General features: G+C 43.2%; 1 protein-coding gene across 1 annotated transcript; it reads left to right on the top strand.

Annotated features, from left to right (window-relative positions):
• Positions 1-1,292: 1,292 nt before the first annotated feature.
• ankhd1 (ankyrin repeat and KH domain containing 1) lies at positions 1,293-27,728 on the top strand. The gene is made up of 39 exons (XM_070913195.1): positions 1,293-1,715; positions 4,745-4,898; positions 10,988-11,144; positions 11,394-11,541; positions 11,675-11,822; positions 11,913-12,146; positions 12,277-12,371; positions 12,953-13,108; positions 13,796-13,877; positions 14,127-14,318; positions 14,456-14,565; positions 14,807-14,894; positions 15,698-15,825; positions 15,927-16,070; positions 16,195-16,297; positions 16,416-16,678; positions 16,839-17,126; positions 17,231-17,648; positions 17,763-17,902; positions 18,009-18,120; positions 18,268-18,413; positions 18,503-18,645; positions 19,159-19,372; positions 19,490-19,665; positions 19,935-20,097; positions 20,744-20,839; positions 20,957-21,073; positions 21,181-21,349; positions 21,484-21,683; positions 21,796-22,154; positions 22,429-22,581; positions 22,828-22,977; positions 23,456-25,028; positions 25,264-25,453; positions 25,707-25,823; positions 26,181-26,375; positions 26,536-26,720; positions 26,811-26,978; positions 27,125-27,728. Exons 1-39 carry the CDS (start codon positions 1,437-1,439, stop codon positions 27,182-27,184), a joined length of 8,013 nt encoding a protein of 2,670 aa, XP_070769296.1. The 5' UTR covers positions 1,293-1,436; the 3' UTR covers positions 27,185-27,728.
• The last annotated feature ends 200 nt before the right edge of the window (positions 27,729-27,928 follow it).

Raw genomic sequence — 27,928 nt, forward strand, 5'->3', positions numbered from 1 at the left:
ACAGTACATTTATTTTTGATTAATAGGTAAATTTAAGGTTTACTTTTACATTAGCAAACTTTCAAGTGCAGGAGTTCTTACAGAGTGTTTCTATCCTACAATATTGCTGCTTATTACTTATGTTAAGGATCCAAATAAGTCTTCCAATACTGGTCCATGTATGAATATGAAGCACACAATGCTGAAAAAGAACATGGATGGTCACACATGATAATTATATAGATAATCAAACATTGTGTCAGTTTGATACAGTTTACTGCAAAAAGCATGAGACATCATTTTTTGTGTTGTTATCCTGTGTTTTAAGTCTCACAGAATTCAGTTGCATATTCATTTTCAAGATACATCACCCACATCCTAGGAGGAGTACTAATAATATATAAAGAGTAAAGGCATTCTAGTGAGGCAGGTCTTACTCAAGACCAATTGGTTGTCTTGGTTCATGATGGACAGGTGCCTGAAGTCAGGGGTAATTCTGCAAAGTTCAAACCAAACATTCAGCGGGGTCCAGGTTAAGACTTTTAAATGTGTGAATACTTGTGAGCACCGGAGAGCCACTTCAAGGAAGTGCTTATGCCTCAGTGGTTGATTTTTGTGGGTGAAGTCACTGGTGAAACTCATCTGTGTTTTGATCCCCAAGTTACCTAAGCAATAGGTTGGGTTATATCATGGGATTGTGTGTTACTTGTTTGCAGCAATCTACTGACATATGTAGGCAGCTAATTTTAAATAAGTGTAATTATGATCCAGTGGTCATCTTGTTTTTTTTCTCATTTTTCTGTGTGCAGGTGTGTTTTGTCTCATATCATTGACTCTAAAAAAAGATCTCCCATTATTTCCTCTAATTTTAATCTTATTCATACTCACTAACACATTAAAGTAATAAATATCAGTAAATGTAATTTGTGAGGCTCAGTATACACTGATATTCATTATAATTTAAATAAATCACATTAAATGAGTGGTTAAAATTTACAACACGTACCAAAATACTCTCACTGTAGTCCTTCTATTCATGTGATTTCCCAATAAGAGTTTACATGAACTAGTAAAGCTAGCTACCAGTTAAGTTGGCCTACCATGTCATGTCTTGACGTTCGTTCTACAGCCTCGTGATATTGGTAAACCTAACATGACGTTGCGGTCTAGTGTTTGACAAGCATTAACTTTGACCAATTGAAAACAGAGCTTTTCCCTGCTAAACCAATAGGGTTATTAGGATTTCCTACAGAGGCGGTCTTTCTGAGAAACAGTGCGTATCGGGTTAGGTTGTTAGAAAGTTAATGGCTGGGGGAAAGAGATCCTCCTCAACCCTCGCTTCGGGAGAGTTTCTGGATTCCCTGAAGTAAAATCACGCAAATATCCTAAAAGAAAGAGCCTGGACGGACGTTTAAGTCAACAACTAGCTCGCTAACACACGTATCGTGAACATAAGTATGCAGGATGCAGTAGCCGGGACGGCAATGCTGACGGACGGCTTCGAGGACGAGATTGACTCGGTGACTCCTCGCTCCCCAGTGGCAGGGATGGGGGTAGGAGCGACACCAGGAGGAGTCGGACTAGGGGGCATTGGGATTGGTGTAGGTGGAAAGAAAGTACGTTTGTACGGCGAACCAGGCGGCCCTGCAGCAGAAAGACTGGATTTCAAACTAGCGGCCGCGGCCGTCCTCTCCTCGGGTCCAGGATCCGGCAGCGACGAAGACGAGGTTTCAGAGGTAGCTACGCTAAGCTAAGCTAGTTAGCTAAGCCTAACCAGAGAGCTAGGCAACATTCCTCTCCTAGCGCGAGCTGGCTGCTAGCTAGCGAATTAGCTCGCATTTGGCAACCACCCCCTCCCAGGCCGCTGAAATTACGTAAAATAAACCAGCACTTTAATCGAATAACACATCTTGCCAGTTCAGATGCTTATGGAGTGTCGTGATGTCGATAATGTTTGGTGAGACACAAGCAGTTGTTCACGCTAAGCGGCTGAAATGTTTTATTTATGCAGCGCAGGCTGTGACCACGGCCTAGCTCGGGTGGAAGCGAAGACGGCCTCGTTCGGTGCTGTCGTCTCGCAACACCCATCACAAGTTTGCAGCTCTTCCAACAGCTTTCCAGCCACAGCAAATGGAAGATGCCCGTAAACCCACGGACGTACACGGCCAGCTAACTATCTGCCATTTCGTAGCCGTGGTGCAATTACGTCACTTTTCCAAATCATGTAAATTAAGTTCGATCGTCCCTGAGCTAACTTTTCGATGCGTTTAAATCATGCTTTTCCTCGCGGAACAACTGGAATTTTCGACAATCGGTGTTGTCAAATAAACCAGCTGGGTTTTTTCATCTTTTAGTCTATGTTGGTCAGATAGCTACCACCACTTTGTCAACTTGATTTGCGTTGTCACAATTGAGAGCAGCTAGAGTTCATGTTGAGAAGTGTCCAACTTTCCATGTGCTGGCACTCGCACACGGGGACAGGTGTAAAGGCATCTCCTCCTCAGCTAAACATACTTTAGCTCTGATGGATGCATAGATTATACAAAATATTTGTCTCCACGGCGCAAATTTGATATGCCACCCAAAAATCACTTTCCCAGATGACAATGTGTCAAAACCACCTCATAGGGGATTTTGACAAAATAATCAAAAGGTTACTTGTCAGACGTACTAAATGCCATGTCATAACAAAACTATTTTTATTGCACGTCTTGTCTAATGTGAGCTGCCAGCTTAAAGATATTAAGACTATCAGCCATACTATTGTCATGTAATTGAGTTATATCGTATGACTGCAGCAGACACAGGAATGGATCTTGTCAGACTGCTAGATGGTAACTATATGATTTGCAAAAACCTATCAAAGGTCTCAGTTTAATGACGTTTTCATGATAACAAAATATTAATTGTCATCTAAAAGGTGATGCGGTATTTACTGCCAGAAACACTGTCATCAAGGAGTTGGGTCTGGGTGGAACTGGCACCACTGAGCAATGCACATTACCTGTTGAGCTGTCTCTATATTATACTTTAGTGATATCTGACCAAAGGGGTATCTGTCTGAAACATACTACAGCCATGACAGTTGGACAAGTAAGGATGTCAGCTGATACCAATGTCAATATAGCCTTACCGTTTCTGTCTGAGCATCAGCTGTGTAGTAGCAGAAGGAGAAAATGGCAAGTTTGACTATTACATCTCGGGCAGTTTAATTGAATCAAATTGCAAATGTATGGCCTCCGTGTTTCTTCACTTGCCCAGCCTACTATATGAGCCTGAAAGGGAGTGTTTGTTGTGGTGTTTTACTCCAGTGGAGAACTCGCTGCTCTGGGCAGTAGCTAAAATCTGAGCCCCAGGATTAAGCAGATGCCATTCTAGGCCTTTGCAGCTCTCTGGATACCAACACTCTGGGAACTGTAGTTCATTAATAGTGAAGACTGATGTCCATTGTTGATTTATAAAGGCTGTCGTAGAACTACATCCCCCATGGGTTGTTGTGCTCTGCGTTCCCATCGTATAGCTGAATTCCTCCACATTGCTGAATGCTGACTCTCTCCCAACATTTGCACTCTGGGCCAGGCCCAGAAAGCCTGCTGCAGCTTATGGATGGACACAGACAGAGATTGTTACTTTTGTCAAAGGTTGTTTTGCAAAATGTTGAATGCCAGTAATTTGTTCTAAAGTCATAGGTAGGCTGTTTGCCCAAGTTAGTTGTAATGATTGTCATATTTGTCATTTTCAGTATAGCTAATGTATACAGCTGATCTACTATACAGGGTAAATGATTGACTTAAACATTTCATAAGACAGTACAATGTTTGGTAGACAAGTGTTTTTTTACTTAAGATCTTTTAATGTGTAGTTTTAAATTGCCGTCTGTACAGACTACTAGATGAGGCTAGTTTTGAGATTCATTCCACCTGTGTACCAAAATATGTCATGAGTAGTTTCCACAACTACCTGTGGTACAACTAGTAAGTTATTCTGAAGATACAATGTGTGACTCAAATACCTCTCAAATTTGAAACGCAGGAATCGAACCAGCTGTTAGTCTGAAAATGACTAAATATAAACAAGTTAGATTTAAGATTTTTTATGGCTTGTGGTGTTTGTTTACATTAATAATTGTTTTCTGATGTGTTTATATTGTTTTACATCAGTATTGTTAAAATAGAGAAAAACAGGCCTCTGTTTTTAATTGTGATCAGATGAAAAATAATTTCACGTACGTTTTACTCTTAGTTTTGTTAATTATGTTGACTCACTTGGGGTGTTTTGGAAGAATATAATGTTTGTAATACAGACTGTATTACAACCAGCCAACAGGGCCAAAGCTCAGGTATGAGACTGCGGTGCTCTACTTGGGCAGCTGACTCTCAGCTGAATCTCTCCATGTGTGCAGGAGTTATAATTCCACTTCCTGTGCTTTGACTCTCTGATCCCTGTGCTCCTTTTTGCTTTCCCTCTGTTGAAAGAAACAGTAAATAAACAAGCGTGCCTGGTCTTTTTATAGGTGGTGTATTTGGGTGTCTGTGGCCACTTCTATACAGAATAATAGAAACAATAAGTGATTTATGAAGAAGCAACATAATACAAATAATAATAATACACTTTCTCATGAGTTATTCTTTGTGTACTATTTCACAAATACTGGTCAAGCTCTAGACGTAATGTAAAATACAGTTGTTGACCAGGGATTAACATGAAAACAGCTGTCAAAGTGCAAATTATTCCTCTTTTACCCTCCTCTCTGTACTTCTTCCAGGTGGAGTCATTCATCTTGGACCAGGAGGACCTGGATAACCCCATCATGAAGACAGCGTCAGAGTTGCTTTTGTCCAGCGCCACAGATGGAGTAGATTTGAGGACTGTTGATCCAGAGACACAGGCCCGACTTGAAGCTCTGCTGGAAGCTGCAGGTACGACTGCTTTGTAATTATGCTTAAGACTTGACACTTGCTCATCCGTACTTGACCAGTACCTCAGTGGCCACACCTATTTTGCTCCAACCAGTCTGAATTTGTGCTCTAACATAGTAACTTAAAGTGAAAAAAAAATAAAACTACATCTTTATGCCTCACCTTTTCCCTCTATCCCTTTCAATTCCCAACAAAAGTTGAGGTCTTAGTTTTGTTTAAGGCCTAAGGCTAAAATGGCAGTAAAGAGAACCTGCCGGTTCTGCAAGTGTCATATCAACGCATAGTTTGAAAGTGATTTGGGTAAATTAGTTTGATAAGAACTTGTAATCTAGGTGTAAGAAGGTCTGTGTAGATTAATTCATTAGAGCTGGGTGTCCTGGCCTCGTTTGGGCTTATGAACATTACCAGGCAGATTAACGCTGCAACGCGCTTGAGCCTCCACAGCATGCAGAGAGCCTGTGTTGAACGGCTAATGGCTAATCTCATTCTATTCCCCTTTCTCCCTGACTAGTCGGTACAGAAGAGATGACAATTTGCATTATCTGTTTGCTTAAGATCTGTTACAGATAGTATAATAAACGTAATGATGATGATAATAATAATACGTTTAATGTTTTCTTACAATGATTTGTGAGGTGTCCTGTAGTGTTTTGCATAGTATTAGCAGAGAGACGAGTGTCGCTTGTGATGGTTGTGGCAGGGAGATTTGGACAGCCTCTCCTTCATTCCTTGCGTGAACAAAGTAGCCAAATATCAGGCCTGTCAAGACCATCAACAGGAAGATGCCAAGCGTCTGGTGATGTTTGTGGGTTGTAGACTTGGTAATTGACTAATTGCAAATGATTTGAAACCAAATATGTTTAATATGATGACTTTGTATGAGTGTATTTTAATTTACAGTACATTTTAGACCCCTAAAATCTGGGGATTATGTATGAACAATTCCCACATTGTTAATCTGATGTGGATGTATATACCTTCAAATTAAAGCTGGTTTTCTAGTTTTAATCTAGGCCAAGGTTAGGCTACGTGTGCACTGTGCAGCTGGAATTTTTCTATATATATATATATTAAATATCAGCAGATAGTCGATATTGTGATCTGACAATTCTTTGAATAATGTCACTTACAAATTGCCTTTATAAAGCCTGTTGTAAGTGTTGTAAAGAGACTATTAATGCCCAGAAGACCAAAATACAGCAAATGCAAGATGTAAAACAAGGCATACATGGATTATTAATGAAAGCAACTGATACTGCTAACCATACTTGGTTGACCTTGGGCTAATATCTTCTATTCTCTAGTTAGTAAAGCTGTAGTGTGATGAGAAAAAATGTGTGCAAAACCTAATCAACATGAACTATAAAAAACTTAAATCTGAAAATGGACATAATGATCATTGAAGATAGCACAAGCCTTCCTCAGAGCGGAGTTGTCTATTACACTCAATATACACCTGCACAATCTATTGCAATTCAATACAACAGCTCTGCCATAAATCTGACCTTTTACAAAGTTATTGTTAACTGTTGAGTTATTGTTGACGTTAAAAGTGTAAATTCAATTATACGTTTATTACTGAGGTCATAGTTAAAGATGGTGTTGCACTGGACTACATTATATTTAAAGGTGTTTTTTTGAGGAAGGCCAGAATATTAGAAACACTTCTCAATATAATACAACACCATCATTAACTATGACCTCAATACTACAACATATAATTGAATTAACCCCTATGTGTCAAAAAACCTGAACATTGTAGGCATCATAAAAGTGGACTTTATGGCATAACAGTTGTATTGAATTGTTTTAGATTGTACAGGTGTATCTAATAAAGTGCCCCAGTGTATATAACGGTCATTGTTTTAGCTTATAATGACCTTTTCCGATTTTTAATGCCAAAACATGAAAGTTTTTAGTCTGTTGTTATTGCCCTGCAAGCTTAAACCAAGGGACGTCTGTATCTATGGATCAATTGCTTGGTTGATGTGCACGTTTAGACTAACATGCTCCTTTTAAGAATTATGTCTGAAAGTGATGAAAAGTTTCTTTCAGAAGGCTGAATATGCGGAGGTCTCCCTGGCCCGATTTTTGGTAACTTTTGTAACAATCCAGTGGTCATGTTGCTTTCTGCAGGGACTGGTCAGGTGTGCATAGGTGTGAAAATGGGCTTAAAACGAGTGCCAATAGGCAGCATGTTGGAAAAGAGATGAAAAGTGTGACAGAAATTGGCATCAAGTTCTGAACAACAGCCAGGGAAGTGATATACCAATAGACAGGCTCTCCCTACCCCAATGCTTCTACTTGTAACCCCCTAACACACAAACACCATGATCACAAAAAATAAGCATTTGATAACATAAAAAAATACTTTCAATGGGTTTAAAAACTAATAATGTTGTACATTGTACATGTTTGTAAGGCCTCAAGGGTACAAACAGTGCACTTCGGGGGGTATATTTGAAAGCACATAAAATTTGTGACAGTAATAATCTCACTTTTAGAGCTAACTAACATTTTCTGTTTGGGGATCCTGTGTTGCTATATGTTGGGAAATGAAATTATGTGGGCCCGCTGTCATGATGCAGCCACTTGTAGAAAGGTCAATCCCTTACAATGTCAGTAATTCCTACCTTTTGCCATATCTTGGCAGTCACAGGTTGCTCCTCTGCCAAGCTCCCAAAACACTGTCAAACTCCAGTATTCGCAGCTTTTAAATGGCTTCTCTCAGGCTACAGTGACAAGACACCATGCAGCAGCGACACTTGAATTTACAACGCAGGGCAGGTTTATTTATATAAGACCTTGCAAACTCAAAGTACTTCAGTGTTCTGTACTCAGTTGGATACAAATGCGTTTTAAAACTACAATTTAAGGGAAAATAAAATACTGTAAAATGAAATGTATAATAAAAATATACAATAGCTATAAAAATATATAATATAGCTGAAAAGGGTACGTTATCAATACGTGATCTTGTGTTTCCTTCACTGGCAACTAAACACGCGGTAAACAGCGCTTTCAGACTAATTCCTGTACATACATTTTACATCAGTGTGAAAAGAAGCTCTACTGATTATAATAAGCGCCAGAAACTGCAGTAACTCATTAGCCAAGGCTCACCAGCTCTAACATTGCTACATCTTACCCAGAATGCAACATGTTCTCCCTGAAATGGTAGATAGTTTTGAGACACTCGTGCGCTGGAGAATGCGAAAACATTGTCAGACACTACTAGAAGCTTACATATGAGCCCTTTTCTTAAAGTAAATGATTTGTGTGGGAAAGGAAACCATCTTAGTGCCTTAGTGATTTTAGAAGCTGTTGGGTTAAGTAATTTAAAGCTTTATCTCAGACAAGATGAGGTTGATATTGAAGTAATCATAACGCAATTTACACATTATGTCTCAATTATTGGAGTATTCATGTTAGTCTGATTTAATTTGTTTTTAAGTTTGTTCATTCATCAGAAAGGTCATGGAATGAACTGGATGCAAAGTGGTGTTTCTTTCTGGACATTAACCTGAATATCAAACATCATGTTAATTCATTAGATGTCAAGTTGTGTAGAAAACTACCTCCTTAATCTAGTTGTTAACAATGATTGCGCTACAATATGCATGTAAATGTCTCAGTGCTGCCAGCTTAGTGTGAAGGCTAGTTGTATGTTCTGAGTGAGCATTTGGTATATATATACACCTGCCCTGACACTTTTTTATTTTAGCACAACTAGATCGAAGATCGTGTTGTCTGTGTAAACATGTCAGAGTTTCGGGGGGAGCAGTGCTGCGGCAGGTGCTTATGGGTAAACACACTGTACATCCCTTTCATCCTGGATTTGGACCTGATTCCATGCATCCTAACACCTTTTTGCTATAATAGGCCATTGTGGCCATTTAAAAAAGCTGAAACCAGCTAGCATACAAACCGGCTGCTAGTATGTTGTTGATAAAAAGTCAACTAGGCTTGACACGCTAATTACATTATCAGCTTAATATGCGATATATGGACATGACCTCAATCATTTTGTCTGACCTTGATACTGCCCGTTGTGTTTAGATGCGTGTTTGTTTACGAACGTCACCAAGAATGTCTAAGAATTTCACCAACATTATACAGCAGGGTTTTCCCTACCATTATAAGACTTGGGCGCAGTGCCTAAGCTGAATAAACATGTTTGAGACATGTTTTGCTTTCATTTCCGCTCTCTGTGTCGGAGTTTCACTGTGGGCGGGGCTCAGTCAGCACACAGACAGTGAACTAGGTGAATTGAAGTTAACGTGCTACTCGAGGCTAGTAGGTATTTTTCCTGAGGACTGCATAATTCTAGCCAGAAAGTTTGGAAGAACAAGTCTAAATGAATGAGCCGGTATGTCAACTTTGTTTAAAAACATTGGCAATGAAAAGTGGCAAAATAATATTTGTCGCAATTTTTTTCTGGGACAATATATCGTCCAAGAAAAGTAGTTATCATGACAGGCCTAATGTCAACTTTATTCCTGCCAAGTGAGCCATTTGCTACACCAGAAAGTTTTTTTTTTTTTGTTCAGAAATTCAATGAGTTTTAATGTTGACTTGCTTGCAATTCTGCGTTTGCTGTTCTCAAACAAACATTGGCTGAAATTTTAATTAGCAACTCTGCTAAAAATGTTTGTTCCGATTGCGTAGTGTGTTGGTGGTACAGTGGGTGAAGACAGCTCAGTGGCTAGCCAGTAACTTGTTTCCGTTGAAACACAACAAAAATATCTGCTTGTACCAAAGTCACAGCCTCTGTGAGAGCTCAATGTCCACTTTGCTCATGTAAGAAAGAGTTAAACCTAAATAGGTGGAGAGCAGTTATTTTTGTTTTGAAGTGTGATTCACAGCTTTAGAAACGGTTATTGTTTCAGAAATGTCCAAATAGGCCTTCCAAATAAAGGTTAGAAAAAGTGATCACCCTCAGTTGGTTTCTTTGTTTTCAGCTGAGATATTTACAGTGCGTCAAACCCTGATGTATGTTCAGTCTGTTTTGGTTCAGTGAACGTCTCTTATCCTCCGAGATTAACATGATACAGTATAACATTAATGATCAACTTCCTCGACCTCTTGTTTCCCTCTGCCTCTGGGACTATTGCGAAATCCTGGTCTGAGAGCCATACTAAGTTTAGCTTGAGTCGCAGGCCTAGTGGTGGAAACACAGGAGGGACCACAAGGACTGGAGCTCACTTCTGCCTGGTTAATGGATGGGTTGAGGCTGAGGCCGAAAAGTTCAAAGCCGACACTTTTCTTCTTCTCTCTTGGCTCTTGCTTCATTTTTACACATGCCCTTAAAACGTATGTTACCACACTCAACACAAACACTTGAATGGTTTCACTGGTTGGGAAACGGTCCTTGTTCTGTCTTCTGAAAGAGATCTTTCAGTATAGGTCATTAGCAAAAGCAGTTTTTTCCTCCTGCTTGCTCTTCCCTCTTGTTCCCCTCTTTGGCTTTTCTTTTTTTTTTTTTTCTCATGACAAACACACATCCACAAACACATTTTGCTCTCATATGGCATTTTGTTTTTCTCCCAGCTGTGCTTTTCTCTCTTGCTAACCACCATCTCCAGTTTCTGTTTCTCTCACATTCACTGCCTCTTACCCATCTATAATTCACATGGGATGAGACCTTTTTCTCTTCTTAGCATTAACAGCCTGAACCTATGTCTGCTAGCATATAGAACTAACATTACCTCCCTCACTCTGTTCATTCTAGTTCTGGTCACAGATCTGTCCTTACCTGGACTTTCCCATAGTTACCCAGTGAAAATAGAGAAATAAACCTTACATTTGACCCAGTCATTGGCAAAATTGTAGAAATTGAGAATCATAGATGGTGTATTGAAAGTAGTGAAAAAAAGATATTAAGCCATATTAACAAATGCTTGTGTGTGTTTTCTGTGTCTGTGTGTGTGTGTTTTTTTTTTTTCTTCTTCTTCCTCTTTGTGTATGCTGCTACTAACCCTGGATTGGATTGACTGGACTGGACTTGCTTCTTCATCTGGTCTGGTGTGGTTGTGCTCCCCTGTGGTTTGCCTTGCCCTACGCACCTCTGCCCTTTTGGTGTTTGGCAGGCATCGGTAAACTGTCCACTGCCGATGGTAAAGCTTTTGCAGACCCTGAGGTGCTACGGCGACTGACATCATCTGTGAGTTGTGCCCTGGACGAAGCTGCAGCAGCCCTGACCCGTATGAGAGCTGAAAACACACTCAACGCCGGCCAAGCCGACAAGTATGTATCTTGCCCATACTGACACTGGCATATGCCAGTTTATCTTGTACACAGTTCCATGTAGTAATAGATAAATTAATATACCCTAATAAAATCATTCTCTTTTTCTCTTGAATCTGAGTTGCACAACACAGTATGTATGCACGTATGTGTGTGTGTTTGCTCCTTAGAAGTGATTGCATAATTGTGAGGCGTATGTGTGCTCACCTGTCACAGTGGCAGTAATTGTAGCAGTCTGGTTATTTTCAGCCGTAGTTTAGCGGAGGCGTGCTCAGATGGGGATGTCAACGCTGTGCGCAAATTACTGGATGAGGGACGGAGCGTCAATGAACACACAGAGGAAGGGGAGAGCCTGTTGTGTCTCGCCTGCTCGGCTGGCTACTATGAACTCGCACAGGTATGTGAAAGGCATAATCGTGATTTTGCATGTTTGCAGTGTGTAGTATCTGTACACTGTTTTGTTATGGGTTTTTGCCATTGATAACAAGCCTCCATCCACGTTTCTGAACCATTTCATCGTTCATCCTTAGGTTTTGTTGGCTATGCATGCCAATGTGGAGGACCGGGGCATCAAGGGGGACATAACACCACTTATGGCTGCTGCCAGCGGTGGTTATGTGGACATAGTCAAACTGCTTCTGGTCCACGGGGCAGATGTTAATGCACAGTCCTCCACGGGTAAAACCCCTCTTCATCTCTCTACAATTAGCATTATTCCACTTACTCACTGAGTTTTGCAGCCAGATTAATCTCGCCACTGTCTTCCAGGCAACACAGCTCTGACGTACGCATGTGCTGGTGGCTTCGTGGATGTTGTAAAGGTGCTGCTGAAAGAGGGTGCTAATATTGAGGACCACAACGAGAACGGACACACACCTCTAATGGAGGCGGCCAGTGCTGGCCACGTCGAGGTGGCCAGGGTACTCTTGGAATATGGCGCCGGAATCAACACACACTCCAATGAGTTCAAAGAGAGCGCTCTCACACTCGCCTGCTACAAAGGTCAGAACTCAAATGATAGTATCTGTCCTGTTGATTTCCTTATTTAGCTTCTGTGCCATTAACATGCTCTTTACTCATACTTTGTTAACAGAGATAAAAGGGTTAGAAAATGTTTGTTTGTCCTATGCAGGTCACTTGGATATGGTGCGTTTTCTGTTGGAGGCTGGAGCAGACCAGGAACATAAAACAGATGAGATGCACACAGCACTAATGGAGGCATGCATGGTGAGCATCTGACCCAAACCATTACCTAAATGTTTTGTTCTCAGGGTCAGTTTACACTGCCACTTATTTTGTATTTACTTGTATTTTTTATGTTTCAAACAAATAATGCATTTGTTTAAGTAAAATTTAGTTGACAAAAAAAGTTTTACTTTTTCAACAATAATTTCTTTCCATCCTTCCACACTCAGAAGCATTTTGACAGCACTTAAGTGGGGAAAAAACACACTGTTATGTCCCATGATCATGATTTCAACCATCTCACCCGCTAGTTGAGAGTTTAATGGTGTTTTCATGTAGGCTAGTCCACTCAAATAATTGGAAATTGGGAATAATTGAAGGGATGTGCCTGTTTTTTTTCATTATTGTGAATGTAGCCGTACAGAAAGAAAAAGTATGATCCATTAAGAGTCATCAGCAATTGTTTAATAATCAAATTATAGCACCCTCTTTTGAAAGTGAATTGTGAAGAACCAAGACTCGGACTCCTGCAGCCTAACTGTAAATGAGCTTAATTGAAAAGTGATCCCATATATTTATTCAGGTGCTTATCTCTACATTCTCTGTGTGTCTCGCTGTCCCAGGACGGCCATGTGGAGGTGGCACGGCTGCTGTTGGACAGCGGTGCGCAGGTCAACATGCCAGCCGATTCCTTCGAGTCACCCCTTACCCTTGCAGCCTGTGGAGGACACGTGGAGCTGGCAGCCTTGCTCATAGAGAGAGGAGCCAACTTGGAGGAGGTGTGTGAAGAGACAGACACCTAAATACCAACACGGAGAAAGACCATAGAATTCAGGAGAGGATGCAATACCCAGTTATCTTTGGAGCTGTGTATATAAATATAAATTATGTAGCTGCAGACCAACTTTTGATTTCACACATCCTGCAATAGAGAACAGCCTCCAACTCTTTGAAAGTCATTCTGCCCAGCTATTATTGGCATATATTGTATTGAATGCTATATCAGCCAGAGTCTTAAAATGTAACTAGAAACTAGATTTTCGATAAGAATGTGTTTCTGAAATGGGAATGCAATTTGTTATTGACATTTTAATGTAATTTATGAGACAAACTACAGAGTTTATCTTTTAAAAATAAATCTTGCATTTCTTTCAGTGTAAGAAAGAAAAACAATTTGGTCATATTTCATTATTATGCCGATATTTAAATCTCAATAAACTCAGCTGGCAGTGAGGTAGCGGACTAGATCACATGATGCCAGGCCAAATGACATTACTTCAGATTCTTTGTGGTGTGTCCTCTACACTCACACATTTCAGGTAAACGTGTCGACTATGGTTGAAATGTTCCATTGTGAGAAACACAGACTCAAAAGACAAGCTGAGTTTTACACCAGTAGTAATCTTGCAGGGAGTCATACTTGCCCCTGTGTTTTCTTATCTGCTGCCGTTTCTGTTTGTGTCCAGGTCAATGATGAGGGCTACACCCCTCTGATGGAGGCAGCTAGAGAAGGCCATGAGGAGATGGTAGCACTGCTGCTGGCTCAAGGTACGCAAGCTTTGCTCCTACATCTGGGAAATGGAACCTTAATGTCAAATGCCTTTCCAGTTTCTAGTGTGCACTTGATTGGCCATGATTGGCCATGATCAGGACTCTTTGCATTTGTCTGTTTATCTGATAATCAAGAGTGCAAGTTTTGAAATTATATTGGCATTGATTTATTAAAGCATGAGTATTTTTGCACTTTGTGAAACAAATCAGTCACTAATCACAAACTGTTGTTGTTCTGTTGTCCAGGTGCTAACATCAATGCTCAGACAGAGGAGACCCAGGAGACGGCTTTAACACTAGCATGCTGTGGGGGCTTCTTGGAAGTGGCAGACTTCCTCATCAAGGCTGGTGCCGACATTGAGTTGGGCTGCTCCACGCCTCTAATGGAGGCTGCACAGGAAGGCCATCTGGAGTTGGTGAAATACCTACTGGCTGCAGGTGAGCAAGAGGAAAGGAGGCCTGGAGCTGCAGATCTAGGAGAGCAAAGTGACAAAGAGTATGCTTAGCTGCATTAAAAAATGTGTTGGTTATACCTCTGTTCTTACAATCCTAATCTCTTTGGTCTTGTCATTCAGGGGCAAACGTTCATGCCACCACGGCAACGGGTGACACAGCACTGACGTACGCGTGTGAGAACGGACACACTGATGTGGCGGATGTGCTGCTGCAGGCTGGAGCCAACTTGGTAGGCCATACTCCTAAATCCTCTTGGTCACTTATGATTGGCCCTTTGTTTTACACAGGTTTAGAAAACAGATGCGTAATGAGTCTTTTTTGTGCAAATGTTAATTGATCGAATTGGACTCAGTCTGTTTTGTTTTGTTAAGTCAAATGTTTCTGGACGTATAGAACTCATAACTCTCTTGTTTAACTTCTAGACTAAACTAAGTTTTAACAAAACACATCTTCACCTTTTTGTCTTCCAGGAACATGAGTCTGAAGGGGGACGGACACCCTTGATGAAGGCAGCAAGGGCGGGACATCTCTGTACAGTGCAGTTCCTTATCAGCAAAGGTGTGTTATTGACAAGCTGTTCAGATTAGACAAGTTAAATGTACTATTTTTGGAAATCATTATTTGTTTTTGCATAAATTCAAGTTATTGAGTCTCTTTCTTGTAGATTGTAGATGTAGATTGTTGATGCATGTTTAAAAGTGGTCATTTTAAGCAGATATGTAAATTCAGTTCGATGAATTTAAATATGCACAAGACTTTTCCTTGCCATTCTGTGTGTTCACTAGTCTATGTCTCTGCAATTTCCAGTTTCCCTTCATGTTGTTTTGGTCAATTTCGACTACATTGTTTGTATATGGCAACATTGTGAGGAGAGATATGTGAAGCAACTCTCCAATTCATACAATTTGTTTAGTAATAGGCAATTTAGTACAGATGAACAAGTAATGATGATGTGATTATATGAGATCAAAAGAAGATTAGGTTTTATTGATTTCAACACTTTGACTGGAAGATGCTTCATCCTAGAATGATTTACACCCTTGGCTGATCAATATGAAAGTGATAAAAAGAAAAGCCTTTTTTTATGCAGTGTATTGTGCACTAATGCACCTACCTTTTGTAAGTGATAAGACACTAGTAATAGATTAATTAATTGTTACTCAGTACAGTACTTGTTTGAAGTTTTCTTAAAAAAACATTTTTATGGGCTTACCCATCCAAATGACGGAATACTTGTTTGGACATACAATTTCTCCCTAATTAATTTGGCTGAAGGAGTTTGCCTTTGTAAATGGAATGATATGACTCATATCTCACACACAGTGAGTTTGTGTGTTTACCCTTCTTCTTCTCTTGTCCAGGTGCTAATGTGAACAGAGCTACTGCCAATAATGATCACACAGTGGTGTCTCTGGCCTGTGCTGGAGGACATCTGGCTGTGGTGGAGCTGCTGCTGGCACATGGGGCGGACCCTACACACAGACTCAAAGTAATGAACACACTCTGGATATAGATCAGACCACAAGATTTATGCTTGTCCGTGTGTGTAATAATAACACATCATTGATCCCACGAATGTTTTCTTTGTAGGATGGTTCAACCATGTTGATAGAAGCTGCTAAGGGCGGCCACACCAATGTGGTGTCCTACCTGTTGGACTACCCCAACAACATCCTGTCTGTCCCAGCCCCTGACCTCTCCCAGCTCACTCCCCCCTCGCAAGATGCCTCTCAGGTAAAAACATCAATAAATCAAATTTTTTTTATGTTCTTCTGGGGAATAGGTCTGTTTTTAGTAAGAGGCAAGTTGAACAGTTGTTTTGGATTGCTAAAGACTAACATGTCTTCTGCCGTAACAGGTTCCTCGTGTCCCATTCCAAGCTCTCGCCATGGTAGTGCCCCCTCAGGAGCCAGACCGTGCCCCATCAAATATCGCCACGCCCCCACCCGTCTCCAGCAAAGGTAATCAGTGCTACAAGTCCTGTCACTCAGTGTGACTTCACTAAGCCCAGTTTCATTTTATTTTATTGTTAACCCATCCTAAACCTCAACTTCTTCAATCCCTTTCGTTCAAATCCAGGCGTATCCAAACAGAGACAGGCAGCCCTTCAGCCCGGTGTTCCCAGCTCAGTTGGCCGGGGGCCTGAAGCAGAGCCTCTGCCGCCCTTCCACTTGTGCCAGCCTCTCGAGTGCATTGTGGAGGAAACGGAGGGAAAGCTGAATGAGCTGGGCCAGAGAATCAGCGCTATTGAGAAGGCCCAGCTTCAGTCACTAGAGCTCATTCAGGGGGAGCCGCTCACCAAAGACAAGATTGAGGAGCTGAAGAAGAGCCGAGAGGAGCAGGTATAATCCTTAAGATCTGAACTCCTTTTGAATCTTCTTTTCAGTATTTTAAGTAAGATGGATATTACCTTACAAGCAAATGTGCACTTACATGTCATTTTGCTTGCATTGCAACGTATCAGAAATTAGTCAAATAAGGATGTGGCTGTTGCCCACTTAGGTGCAGAAGAAGAAGAAAATCTTGAAGGAGCTGCAGAAGGTAGAGCGCCAGCTGCAGCTGAAAACACAGCAACAGTTCACCAAAGAGTACATGGAGGCGAAGGGTTTAAAGGAGGAGCAGGAGGCCGGACAAAGCCAGGGCCCAGGCCCGGGTCCTGGAAGTACGACTTCTGCCCCAGGGCCCCTTCCCACCACAGCAGGTGCCCTTGTACACACCAGCTCTGACACGGATGAAGAGGCCATCAAAGATGGGGAGCAGGAGGAGCAGCCAGGAGAGGAAGGGGAAGAGGTCAAACTCTCATCATAATAATATAAAAATCAAAAAACAAAGTAACTGACGTCTAACACTGTGTATTACCCTAGAGACTGAAGATGTTTTCTATACATTTTCAGGAAGAGGAAGACGATGACGAAGAGGAGTGTTCGGAGGAAGAGGCAGATGGAGAAGAAGACGATTATCCCAAGCTTCCTCAAGTGGGCACAATCCTCTACAGGGATGGGCCTCAGCCTCCACAGCAGCCTCCTCTGCCCCCCTCGCCACAGGCCCAACCCCAGCCTCCACCTCCGCCTCTTCAGGCTGCCTTCGTCCCCATCCAGCCCCTGCCAGACTACAATCCTGCAGACTACCCGGGAAGCACCAGCCCAGAGCTGCAGAGGGTACTGGTGGGGCAGCAGATGCTGGGCCAGCAGCAGCAGGGTCAACAGTTGGCTGGGTTAGGCCCAGGAATGATACCTCAGCAGGCCCCAGATGGGCTCATGGTAGCTACACCTGCACAGACGCTCACAGACACGCTGGATGACATCATGGCAGGTAAGTGTAATTCTTTTTGTAGTTGACTTGAGTTGATTCTTATTGGATGCAAGTGTCCGCTGAATCCCTAATCTGTATGTCTGTTTAACTTTTTTTCTTTATTCTCTATTGCAGCTGTGAGCAGCCGTGTGCCCATGCTGAACACTACAACCTCACCCACACCCCTGTCCCAGCCACCCTCACAGATGCCCGCAAACATTGCCTCGCCCCCTTCAGTCCTGCCCCTCTACCCTTCTGTTGACATAGATGCACACGTAAGACACAAGGCCAATATGCTTGATCTTTAAGATTGGCATTGCAAGTGAGTACATGTATACAGAAAGCCCTCCACCCTGTTAAGAGATATTGTTTTCCCCACAGACGGAGAGTAACCATGACACAGCGCTGACGTTGGCGTGTGCAGGAGGACACGAGGAGCTTGTGTCTGTCCTCATTGCACGGGGAGCCAACATTGAGCACCGGGACAAAAAAGGTATGAAAGTTTGACAATAAAATGGGCATGAAAAGCACCTCTAATGGTATTACACACAATAGGAAGATATGAATTGGATTTGAATTCATAATGTGTTTCATATGTTAAGTAATGAAAAAAACGTTGCATTCCCTCTTTTCTCCACAGGTTTTACTCCTTTGATCCTGGCTGCCACTGCTGGCCACGTAGGAGTGGTGGAAGTGCTCCTGGACAAAGGGGGTGACATTGAGGCTCAGTCAGAGAGAACCAAAGACACGCCGCTCTCCCTGGCCTGCTCTGGGGGACGCCAGGAGGTAAACACATTGTCTTTCAGTTTACCTTCACAATGGTGACACACCTGTTTGACGTTTCCCTGGCTTTAACTTTCACTTGTGTTGGTCAGGTGGTTGAGTTGCTGCTGCTTCGGGGAGCCAATAAGGAACACCGCAATGTTTCTGACTACACGCCTCTTAGCCTGGCTGCTTCTGGGGGTTACGTCAACATCATCAAGATACTCCTCAACGCTGGAGCTGAGATTAACTCCAGGTGAGCAACAAGAACCACAGTATTCAATTTGGCCCCTTGTCATGAGTGAAACATGTCTACGGATATTAGGTTCATTGTCTCCTTAATCTGAATTTGACGTTCGTAGTTCCTGAAAGTGAATGAGGTTTCACTTTGGAGACACTTAAGCTTTTTAAACCAAACGGTGCCAAACAAATACAACATCTCTGCTCTACAAATCTGCTTTTGTGTTTTAGCCACACCCAAAAGTAATAGCATAGTGATTACCTCTGTTATAAATGAGTGAGAAAACGGTAAGGCAGTAACTTCAAAACCAAGGCTTTATAGCAGCTGCTACTTTGATAAATGCTGCTCTGCTAAAAGTGAAAATATATGCTAAGTTGCTAAATTGCAGTGAAATGATAATGTTGAAAACTGAAACCAAGACAAATCCAAGTGATCCATGTCGTGCTTTTCTTAGTGCACATTTAACAGTTAAATGTTTTATTTTGGTTTATGGTCTCTAAATGATTTATTTATTTACTTTCTCCCCAGGACTGGCAGTAAGCTGGGAATCTCTCCTCTGATGCTGGCGGCTATGAATGGTCATGTACCAGCAGTGAAGCTGTTGCTAGATATGGGCTCGGACATCAACGCCCAGATTGAGACCAACAGAAACACAGCTCTGACCCTGGCCTGTTTCCAGGGGCGGGCTGAGGTCGTCAGTCTGCTGCTAGATCGCAAAGCCAACGTCGAGCATCGAGCTAAGGTGAGGAGTCTGGATCACATGGACTTAATAACTTAATTGGTAAATATTTTGGGCCTACACTGGCTGAGCCGGTGATGCAGCTGGCTATCTTGCTAAGTGACTTCTCACTTCATGCAGACTGGCCTTACTCCGCTGATGGAAGCAGCCTCAGGAGGTTATGCAGAGGTCGGCCGAGTGCTGCTGGATAAAGGCGCCGATGTCAACGCTCCCCCTGTCCCCTCATCCAGAGACACTGCCCTCACCATTGCTGCCGACAAGGGCCACTACAAGTTTTGTGAGCTGCTTATCAACAGGTGAGTGCTCTTTGTGTTTCTGTACAGAACCATGTTCTAGTTTTCTTATGAGATGATCAGTTGCATCTGTTGTTGAGTGAATTAGGCCTTGATTTTCCTGCAGGTGAGTTGTTTGATGCTGTGTAGGACTGTGTAGAATAAAGCCCCATATTGCTGTTTTCATTGCAAATTGTGCTTTTTTCACATCATGTTTTATATGTTACCCAGCCCTTTTAGCTGCAATGCCTTTGTGTGACTCCTTAAAGAAACACTTCTTCTTGTCTTTGCAGGGGTGCCCATATCGATGTACGAAACAAGAAAGGGAACACTCCTCTCTGGCTGGCGGCAAATGGCGGTCATTTTGACGTGGTCCAGCTCTTGGTGCATGCCAGTGCTGATGTGGATGCAGCCGACAACCGCAAGATTACCCCACTTATGGCTGCTTTTCGCAAGGTGCAGAGTTTACCAAAATCCTGATAGTGTGTCATGCAACTCTATAAAATACACTAGAAAATAATCTACTGTTAAAAAAGGTACATTAAAACACATATATGTAAAAACACAATGAAAGCTACGTTAACGGAGCACCAAGTACTCAATGGTGGACACGGAATTAGGGTTAAGAAAGAAGAGAAAAAACTTTGTAAGTGCATTCCACATGACCTGTGAAGGTCAGAGATTGGTCTAGCACAATCCCCAAGTACTTAAAGGAGCTCACTTGCTCCACCTCCTGGCTCTTAACCGTAATTGGTGTAAATAGGAGGTTTGACAGGTTGTTCTTGTTGCCATCTAGACACATTTCTTTTCATTTGATTACATTCAACAAAAGATGACTGTCATCAAACCACTTTACGAGTTCTGTAACATGGTTAGTGTGCATGCTTAATGACTGTACATTGGTAAGGAGTGCCACCAAAGCCATGTCATCTGCGTACATCACTAATGTGAGATTTTCTATATTCATTTATTCTATATACACAAATTCATTTGTGTAATCTGAAAATAAGATTGGGATAGAATGCAACCCTGGGGGGCCCCAGTGTTTAAAACAAGACTTTGGCGAGCCTCTGGTTACTAACCATTTTACTTAACATTTTAGGGTCATGTGAAGGTGGTGCAGTATCTTGTGAAGGAAGTCAACCAATTCCCATCAGATATTGAGTGCATGAGATATATCGCCACCATCGCTGACAAGGTAGGAACTGATTTCCTTTTCTGTCATTAGTCTGCTACATCTATTGGACTTGAAGATGAAACTGATGAAGATGTTAGCAGAGCTTTAACTCCAGCTGTTGGTTTCCTGTTGTTGCAGGAGTTGTTGAAGAAGTGCCACCAGTGCATGGAGACCATTGTCAAAGCCAAAGACCAGCAGGCAGCCGAGGCCAACAAGAATGCTAGCATTCTCCTCAAGGAGCTAGACTTGGAGAAGGTAATGTCAGACCCTGTGGCTGTGCTTTGGGAAGTTATAGCATTCTGAATACACTGCATGGATGAGGACAAACATGTTTTATTATATGACTCTGTTGTGTTTTTCAGTCCCGAGAGGAGAGCAAGAAGCAGGCCCTGGCTGCTAAACGTGAGAAGCGTAAGGAGAAACGCAAGAAGAAGAAGGAGGAGCAGAAGAGGAAGCAGGAGGAAGAGGAGGGGCAGAAAACCAAGGAGGAGTTCTCTGAGATGCAGGAGCAGAAGGAGGATTCAGCTGACGGTAACTTTTTATGACTTTTGTTTTAAGTTTGTAGACTGTAGAATTGTAGTTTTTGAATACTTGGTTATATTATAATAGAATGTTGTGGTTGGTAACCGTTCCTGTCTGAATTGTACCCATTTCTCCCCCCTCAGAAACTGATGTTCCTATTGAGCCTCCAAGTGCAACCACCACCACCACCATTGGTATATCTGCCACCTCCACCACTTTCACTACAGCTTTTGGTAAGAAGCGAGCAAGTGTGGCCACTACCCCGAGCACCAATCGCAAGAACAAAAAGAACAAGACCAAGGACTCTTCGCCCAACGAACCCATCATATTACAGGATCCGCAGGTGAGCACTACAGCTTTTATCAACGCTATTCTTTATCTTTGCTGACTCATAATGTGCTTTGTAGATGTGATTATCCAGACTAAAAGTACCTGTACTTGTGTCTTCCCTCTAGGTTGCACTAGCACAGCACAAGGCTGACAAGAACAAGATCCATGGTGAGCCACGGGGCGGGGGTGGGGGAGTGACAGGTGGCAACAGCGATTCTGACCCCTTGGATAGCACCGACTGTGCCAGTGAGAGCAGCAGCAGCGGCGGCAAGAGTCAGGAGCTCAACTACCTCCCTGACCTCACCTCCTCCGCCTCCTCCTACTCCTCCTCTTCCTCCTCCTCCTCTTCCTCAGCCCCCCCTTCAGGAGCAGCCCAGTCCCTGGCCCTCCTGCGTGGCCCAGAGAAGAGACACTTTCCTCAGCCGCCGACTGATGGCAAGGTGGACAACAAGGTCACAGTCTCCATCTCAAAACCAACGCAAAAGTGAGTCCCTGATGAAGCGGAGGACATTTATCATCAGACATGCTCTGTCTGTCTGTCTGTGTGTGTGTCTGTCTGTGTGTGTGTGTGTAGCTGCTCATCTAGGGAGAACAAGCTGAGTTTTAAAATGCAATTTTTATGTATGAACAGACTTGCATTCTCACTGTAATCTCTAGCTTATTTCAAAATGTTTCCAAGTGTCAACCTACATTACAAACAGATCCTATCTTCATTATTGTGATCCAATAAAATCTGATCTTTGCCTGTTTTGTTGCAGAGCCCCGGACACGATCGACTCCACCTCCAACTCCTTGCCCTCTCCATTCAAGACCATGGCTCTTCCCGTCACCTCACCCAACAGCAAACTCAGCCTCACAAGCCCCAAGAGAGGCCAGAAGAGAGAAGAAGGTTGGAAGGAGGTGGTCAGAAGGTCGGTAGTTCATCTTATTTTCTGTTTACATTGCAACCTTTCACGTGGTTTTGATTCACATGGCCACGTTTTACTTAATGTGCACACATTTATAAGAGATGGTTTAATGATTATAAGATGGTGCTTAAAATTCTGAAAGGAACTTGTTTGGTTTGTGGGTATCAGTTAATATAAATTACAGTCAGTAGTGTTAAGATCTGCCGGTATAGACACATAAATAATGAAATTTTACTGCTTCTTTTGAAGATCAAAGAAGCTGTCTGTGCCAGCCTCTGTTGTGTCTCGGATCATGGGCCGAGGAGGCTGCAACATCACAGCCATCCAGGATGTGACAGGAGCTCACATTGACGTAGACAAACAGAAGGACAAGAATGGGGAGAGGATGATCACCATAAGGTAAACACAATGCCCTCTGGTGGACTGTAAACACCACTGCAGCTGGATAGTAACAGTTGGATGCATTAAGCATGTAAGCCCCTTCTGGATGATGTCATTCATTCCTACTGAGCCTGTCCTACAGTGCAACAGTCTAACACTTGGTTTAAAATATGGGAACACTGGGTTTGATGTAAATAGAATTCAAGGAAGTTTCATTTTTTTCATCATCTCATTATCTTTACTCTTTTTGGCATTAAATGTGATGTCATCACAGTATCAGTACCATACACAGTAGAACCGGTGAAAAGCACTACAGGATGAAAATATAACCAAATCATCTGTGTACATAAAATGATCAGCACTCTTTGGCCCGTATAGTCTAGTACACATTTTCACGCACAGCATTTTCTCTCTGTCACTACAACGTTAGGGAACGATTCGCTGTACTTTTTAACACATGAACGTAGTCTGAATAAAGTGTGCTTTGTTGTTTCAGAGGTGGCACAGAGTCTACAAGGTATGCAGTCCAGCTGATCAATGCTCTAATCCAAGATCCAGCCAAAGAGCTTGAAGATCTGATCCCCCGGAATCACATCAGAGCCCCTGGCTCTAAAACGACCTCAGCTTCCTTCCCCAGTACCACAGGGGCAACAAGCGGTTCAACCACTGGGCCAAAGGCCCTGAGCTCGTTGGTCACCTCCACAGGCGTCTCGTTCCAGCCCTCCTCATCCTCGTCTTCATCCTCCTCTCAGGCCGGGGGAAAGATTGGGAAGGGGCTGTCTTCAAACGTCAGACAGCCTTTCCCTGTGTCTCTGCCCTTGGCGTACGCCCACCCTCAACTGGCTCTGCTGGCTGCTCAGACCATGCACCAGATCAGACACCCTCGCCTACCTATGGCCCAGTTTGGTGGCACCTTCTCTCCCGCCGCCAGCACCTGGGGACCCTTCCCTGTGCGTCCCGTGAGTCCCGGCAGTGCTAACAGCTCCCCCAAACACAATGGAGGAACCAACAGCACTGGAGGCCAGGCCAGACCCAACTCGACCCATAGTGAGCACAGCAACACAGCCAGCTCAGGAGCCTCAGTCACGACCACCAACACGACCACCACCTGTGCTCCTAACACGTCTACAGCTGTGGCCTCGCCTCATACCCCTAATCCTACCCCATACAATCCCCAGCCGAGCATCCCCACCCCTTCCTCTGTCAGAAAACAGCTCTTCGCCCCTGACCCCAAGCCTGCTGGAGTGATCCCTGTGTCTATTGCCGCCACTGCTTCTAGTGGCAGCAATGCAGTACGAGGCACAGGTTCTCCTGCGCATCACAGTTCCACTACATCTACCGCTAATGCCCCTCAGCAGCCACTCGGACCTATCTCACAGCCCCCCATCCAGCCAACTAAAACAGAGCCCAGTTCCGTTGCCCCTCCTGGAAAAGACAAGCCCTCTCTACCTGTAGAGAACCAGCCTGTTTCTGTCAGCGAGAGCATCAACTCTGTGGGTTTCACCACCCCCGCCATGGCTTTACCTCCCAAGCCAGAGCCTCGACAGCAGTTACCTCCCCCTCCCTCTTCTGTACCATCCTCAGAAGCACCACCACCCCTCCTCAACCCACAGCACAGCTCCCACCTCCCCTCAGCACCTCCTCCTGTCCTCTCTCACAATGTTGCACACCCCAACAACACTGTACCCCACTTCTCAGCCCCTGCACCCAGAGTCTCTCATCGTATGCAGCCACCAGGGCCTTACTATTCCCTTCCTGAGCAGCAGCAGCAGCAACAGACGCAACAACAGCAGCAGCAACAATCGGTGTTTGTGCCCTTCAGTGCTCAGCAAGAACCCCCAAAACAGAACCAAAACCAGACGTCCCAGCCCACAAATTTGCCTCCACAAGCCCAGACCCAAGCTCAAGCCCAGGCTGCAGGCTCCCTTCAGGTCTCTGCTAACCTGGGGATGATGAACGGTTCCCAGATGCAGCATGTGGCCAGCGCAGGCAAGCCTCAGCAGATACCCCCCAACTTTGGTCCTGCAGGCCTCTTCAACTTCAGTAGCATCTTTGATAACAATAGCCAGGTGAGTTTCAGTAACATTTATCCTTTAAACTCTAGCCAGAGATCTTGTTTTACTTTTGGCTTTTCTTAGGCAGTGACTTTAAATGACACAGAAGGAGGTTAAATAGTTGAACAATATTATAAGTGATTAAACTAAACAGTACAAATGTCATGGTTCCTTTTTCTGCTGTTATATAAGATCAATCATGCACCCAATAATTATAATTTTGTTTCTATCAACTGTGCTTGCCTTGCAGGTTGGAAACAATCAGGTTTGGGGTGCATGCCATCTGCCAACTCGGTCACCTCCAGAGCAGTCATACTCGGCCCCACCAGCCTACATGAGTATGGGCCAGATGGAGAATATGATGCCCCCACCTCCTCCAGACAGCTCTAAAGCCCCTGGCTACCGCTCTGCTTCACAGAGGATGGTCAACAGCCCCATCGGTATGACCGTTTTCACATTAGTTTGTACATAATCATTTTGTTGTTTATTTAACTGGGTTAAATCCTTTGAGATTAAGAAGAGGAACCTAAATAAAATAACAGCATCAAAATGGGGGTAGCAGCAGTATATATATATATCCTGTACTTTACTATAGAAAAGGTAGCATAGTAGAAACATGTCTTAACATGAGGTACTGTTTGCTTTCCCTTGTGCTCATTAATGAGCCGTCTCTTTAATTGTCTGCACCCACAGCGTTGACCAGCTATGCTACCAGTATGTCTGGCAGTCCTGTGTATCTGCACGGTCATGGCACACCCTCGTTCAGCAGACAGCACTTTTCCCCTCACCCATGGAGTGCATCCACATCAGGTACTAGGCTCACACTCTTCTTCATTTTTTGTTGTGATTTTCTTTTAACTTCTCAGCCTTGAATTATCTATTAAGTCTTTTAGAAAAGCAGTTTTGTAACTGATCTTTTTATATTGGCCTCTTTCTTCTGTAACCCTTTTTAAATTCATGAATGGTATTTTTACTGGCTTTGTTTGTTGTTGTGTTTGTAAAGCAGCACTTTAAGCCACTGTGCAAATTAATGTTTTTAGCAATACTTTGAAATGTGTACATCTGATCTGCCCCTAACTATTTCTTCCTAAACTGTCTCTTCTCCATCAGGTGAATCTCCTGTCCCGCCTCCCTCTACGGTGTCATCTTCTGCCCTTTCCACCTCAGCTGTGGCCCCTCCTCCCCAGCCTAAGCCAGGCAGCTCCTCGCAGCAGGATCGGAAGGTCCCCCCACCCATCGGCACAGAGCGGCTGGCCAGGATCAGGCAGACGGGTTCTGTCAACCCACCTCTCCTCACCACCAGCTACACAGCATCTGTTGGACAGGGAGGCATTTGGTCGTTTGGGGTCGGCAGTGCTTCGGGTAAGAGCAGATTTTGTTGTTATGGTGTTTTGTTTTTTTTAGAATTAAAACAACGGGAGCTCAAAAGGTTGACTTAAACACAACCACATATTTCAATCTCAGTTACTGTCCACAAGTAACTGATAGCCATTAATAATGCTGAACCCCTGTCTCGGTACAGAGGCCATGTCTGGTTGGTCCCAGCCCCTGATGAGCAGCCACATGATGCACCCTCAGCTGCAGGCAGAGCAGTCGGCCTTCTCTCAGCACCAGCCCATGGAGCAGGACGACACAGGCATCGCAAACCCTGCTAACAACTACCACCAGCCTCAGCATTTGCCCAACAGCTACATGGACTTCCCAAAGGTAACACAAAGCCATAGTTCTGTAGATGATTTAACCCCTGTTCCTCTTGTGTACACATCTTTTACCAATTACTCGTTATTGTCTGTTCAGGGGATGCCTATGTCAATGTATGGAGGAACCATGCTGCCCCCTCATCCTCCCATGGCAGAGGGGCCGGGGGGTCCGATGTACAATGGTTTGCACGCTGGTGACCCTGCATGGAGCCCCATTATCAAAGTGGTCCCAAATAATGCAGATAACTCTGACCCACAACAGCAGGTAATGTCCTCTTTCATTATACCCATGCTGTCTAATCACATGCTTAGAGTTAAACTGTCAGGCTTGTATTTCTGCCATTAGTCTGATTTAATGTATGACTACATTTGCTCTAACATATACTCCTTATCGGTCCTCTCTCCCTTCAGGTGTGGCCTGGTACCTGGGCACCTCATGTGGGCAATGTGCACCTGAACCACGTCAACTAGACCGCGTCCACAGCAATCAAACGCACACAGCATGACCCACAGCGCAAACATGAAATACCAACTGACGAATATGACCGATTAAGACAAACGAAAAAAGAAAAGCGTACAACATGTTAACTTTAGTAGAGAGTGCGGAGCAGAGGTTGAAGAATTGGAAGTTCTCTTGACGCCATTCTTTGATGTGCCTATCTCAAACAAGGAAAGGGGAAATTTGGCGAGAGCTGTTATCAGTGTCCCGATGATGCAAACAAACGCGATCACCTGTTCAACAGGATCCATTCTCTGCGTAGTTTAGCGATTTTGACTTAAACCCACATACACCGTTCTTGGGCTGCAGGGGGCTCAACATGAAGTAGCTATTTAAACTTGGCCCAGAACTAGTTGATGATTACCTAAAGAGAAAGAGAAATCAGAACCTTTTAGAGTGGTAAATACATGTATAATTGTTTACATACTAAAAAGGGTTAAAATGAGAGTAAATTTCATGTCGTATAGTGGCTCTACTTTATGTAGCCTGTATTAATGTGAAATATTTACCTTAATATTCAATAAAAAGATTGAAAAGTATTTGTGTGCTGTTTTATGAAACATTATTCTTTACTTATTTTTATGCTGTGACTTTGGTGCACATTTCATCTAATGAAATTATGCAATTTGTGGCTCCTTTTTGGGCACAATATCTTTCTTGACTGTCCTCTTCACAGCTGGAGTCCTTGTGCAATCTTGAAATCTGTCTTTATGGTT

Source organism: Enoplosus armatus, chromosome 10, assembly GCF_043641665.1.
Source record: "Enoplosus armatus isolate fEnoArm2 chromosome 10, fEnoArm2.hap1, whole genome shotgun sequence".
Classification (NCBI taxonomy): Eukaryota; Metazoa; Chordata; class Actinopteri; order Centrarchiformes; family Enoplosidae; genus Enoplosus; species Enoplosus armatus.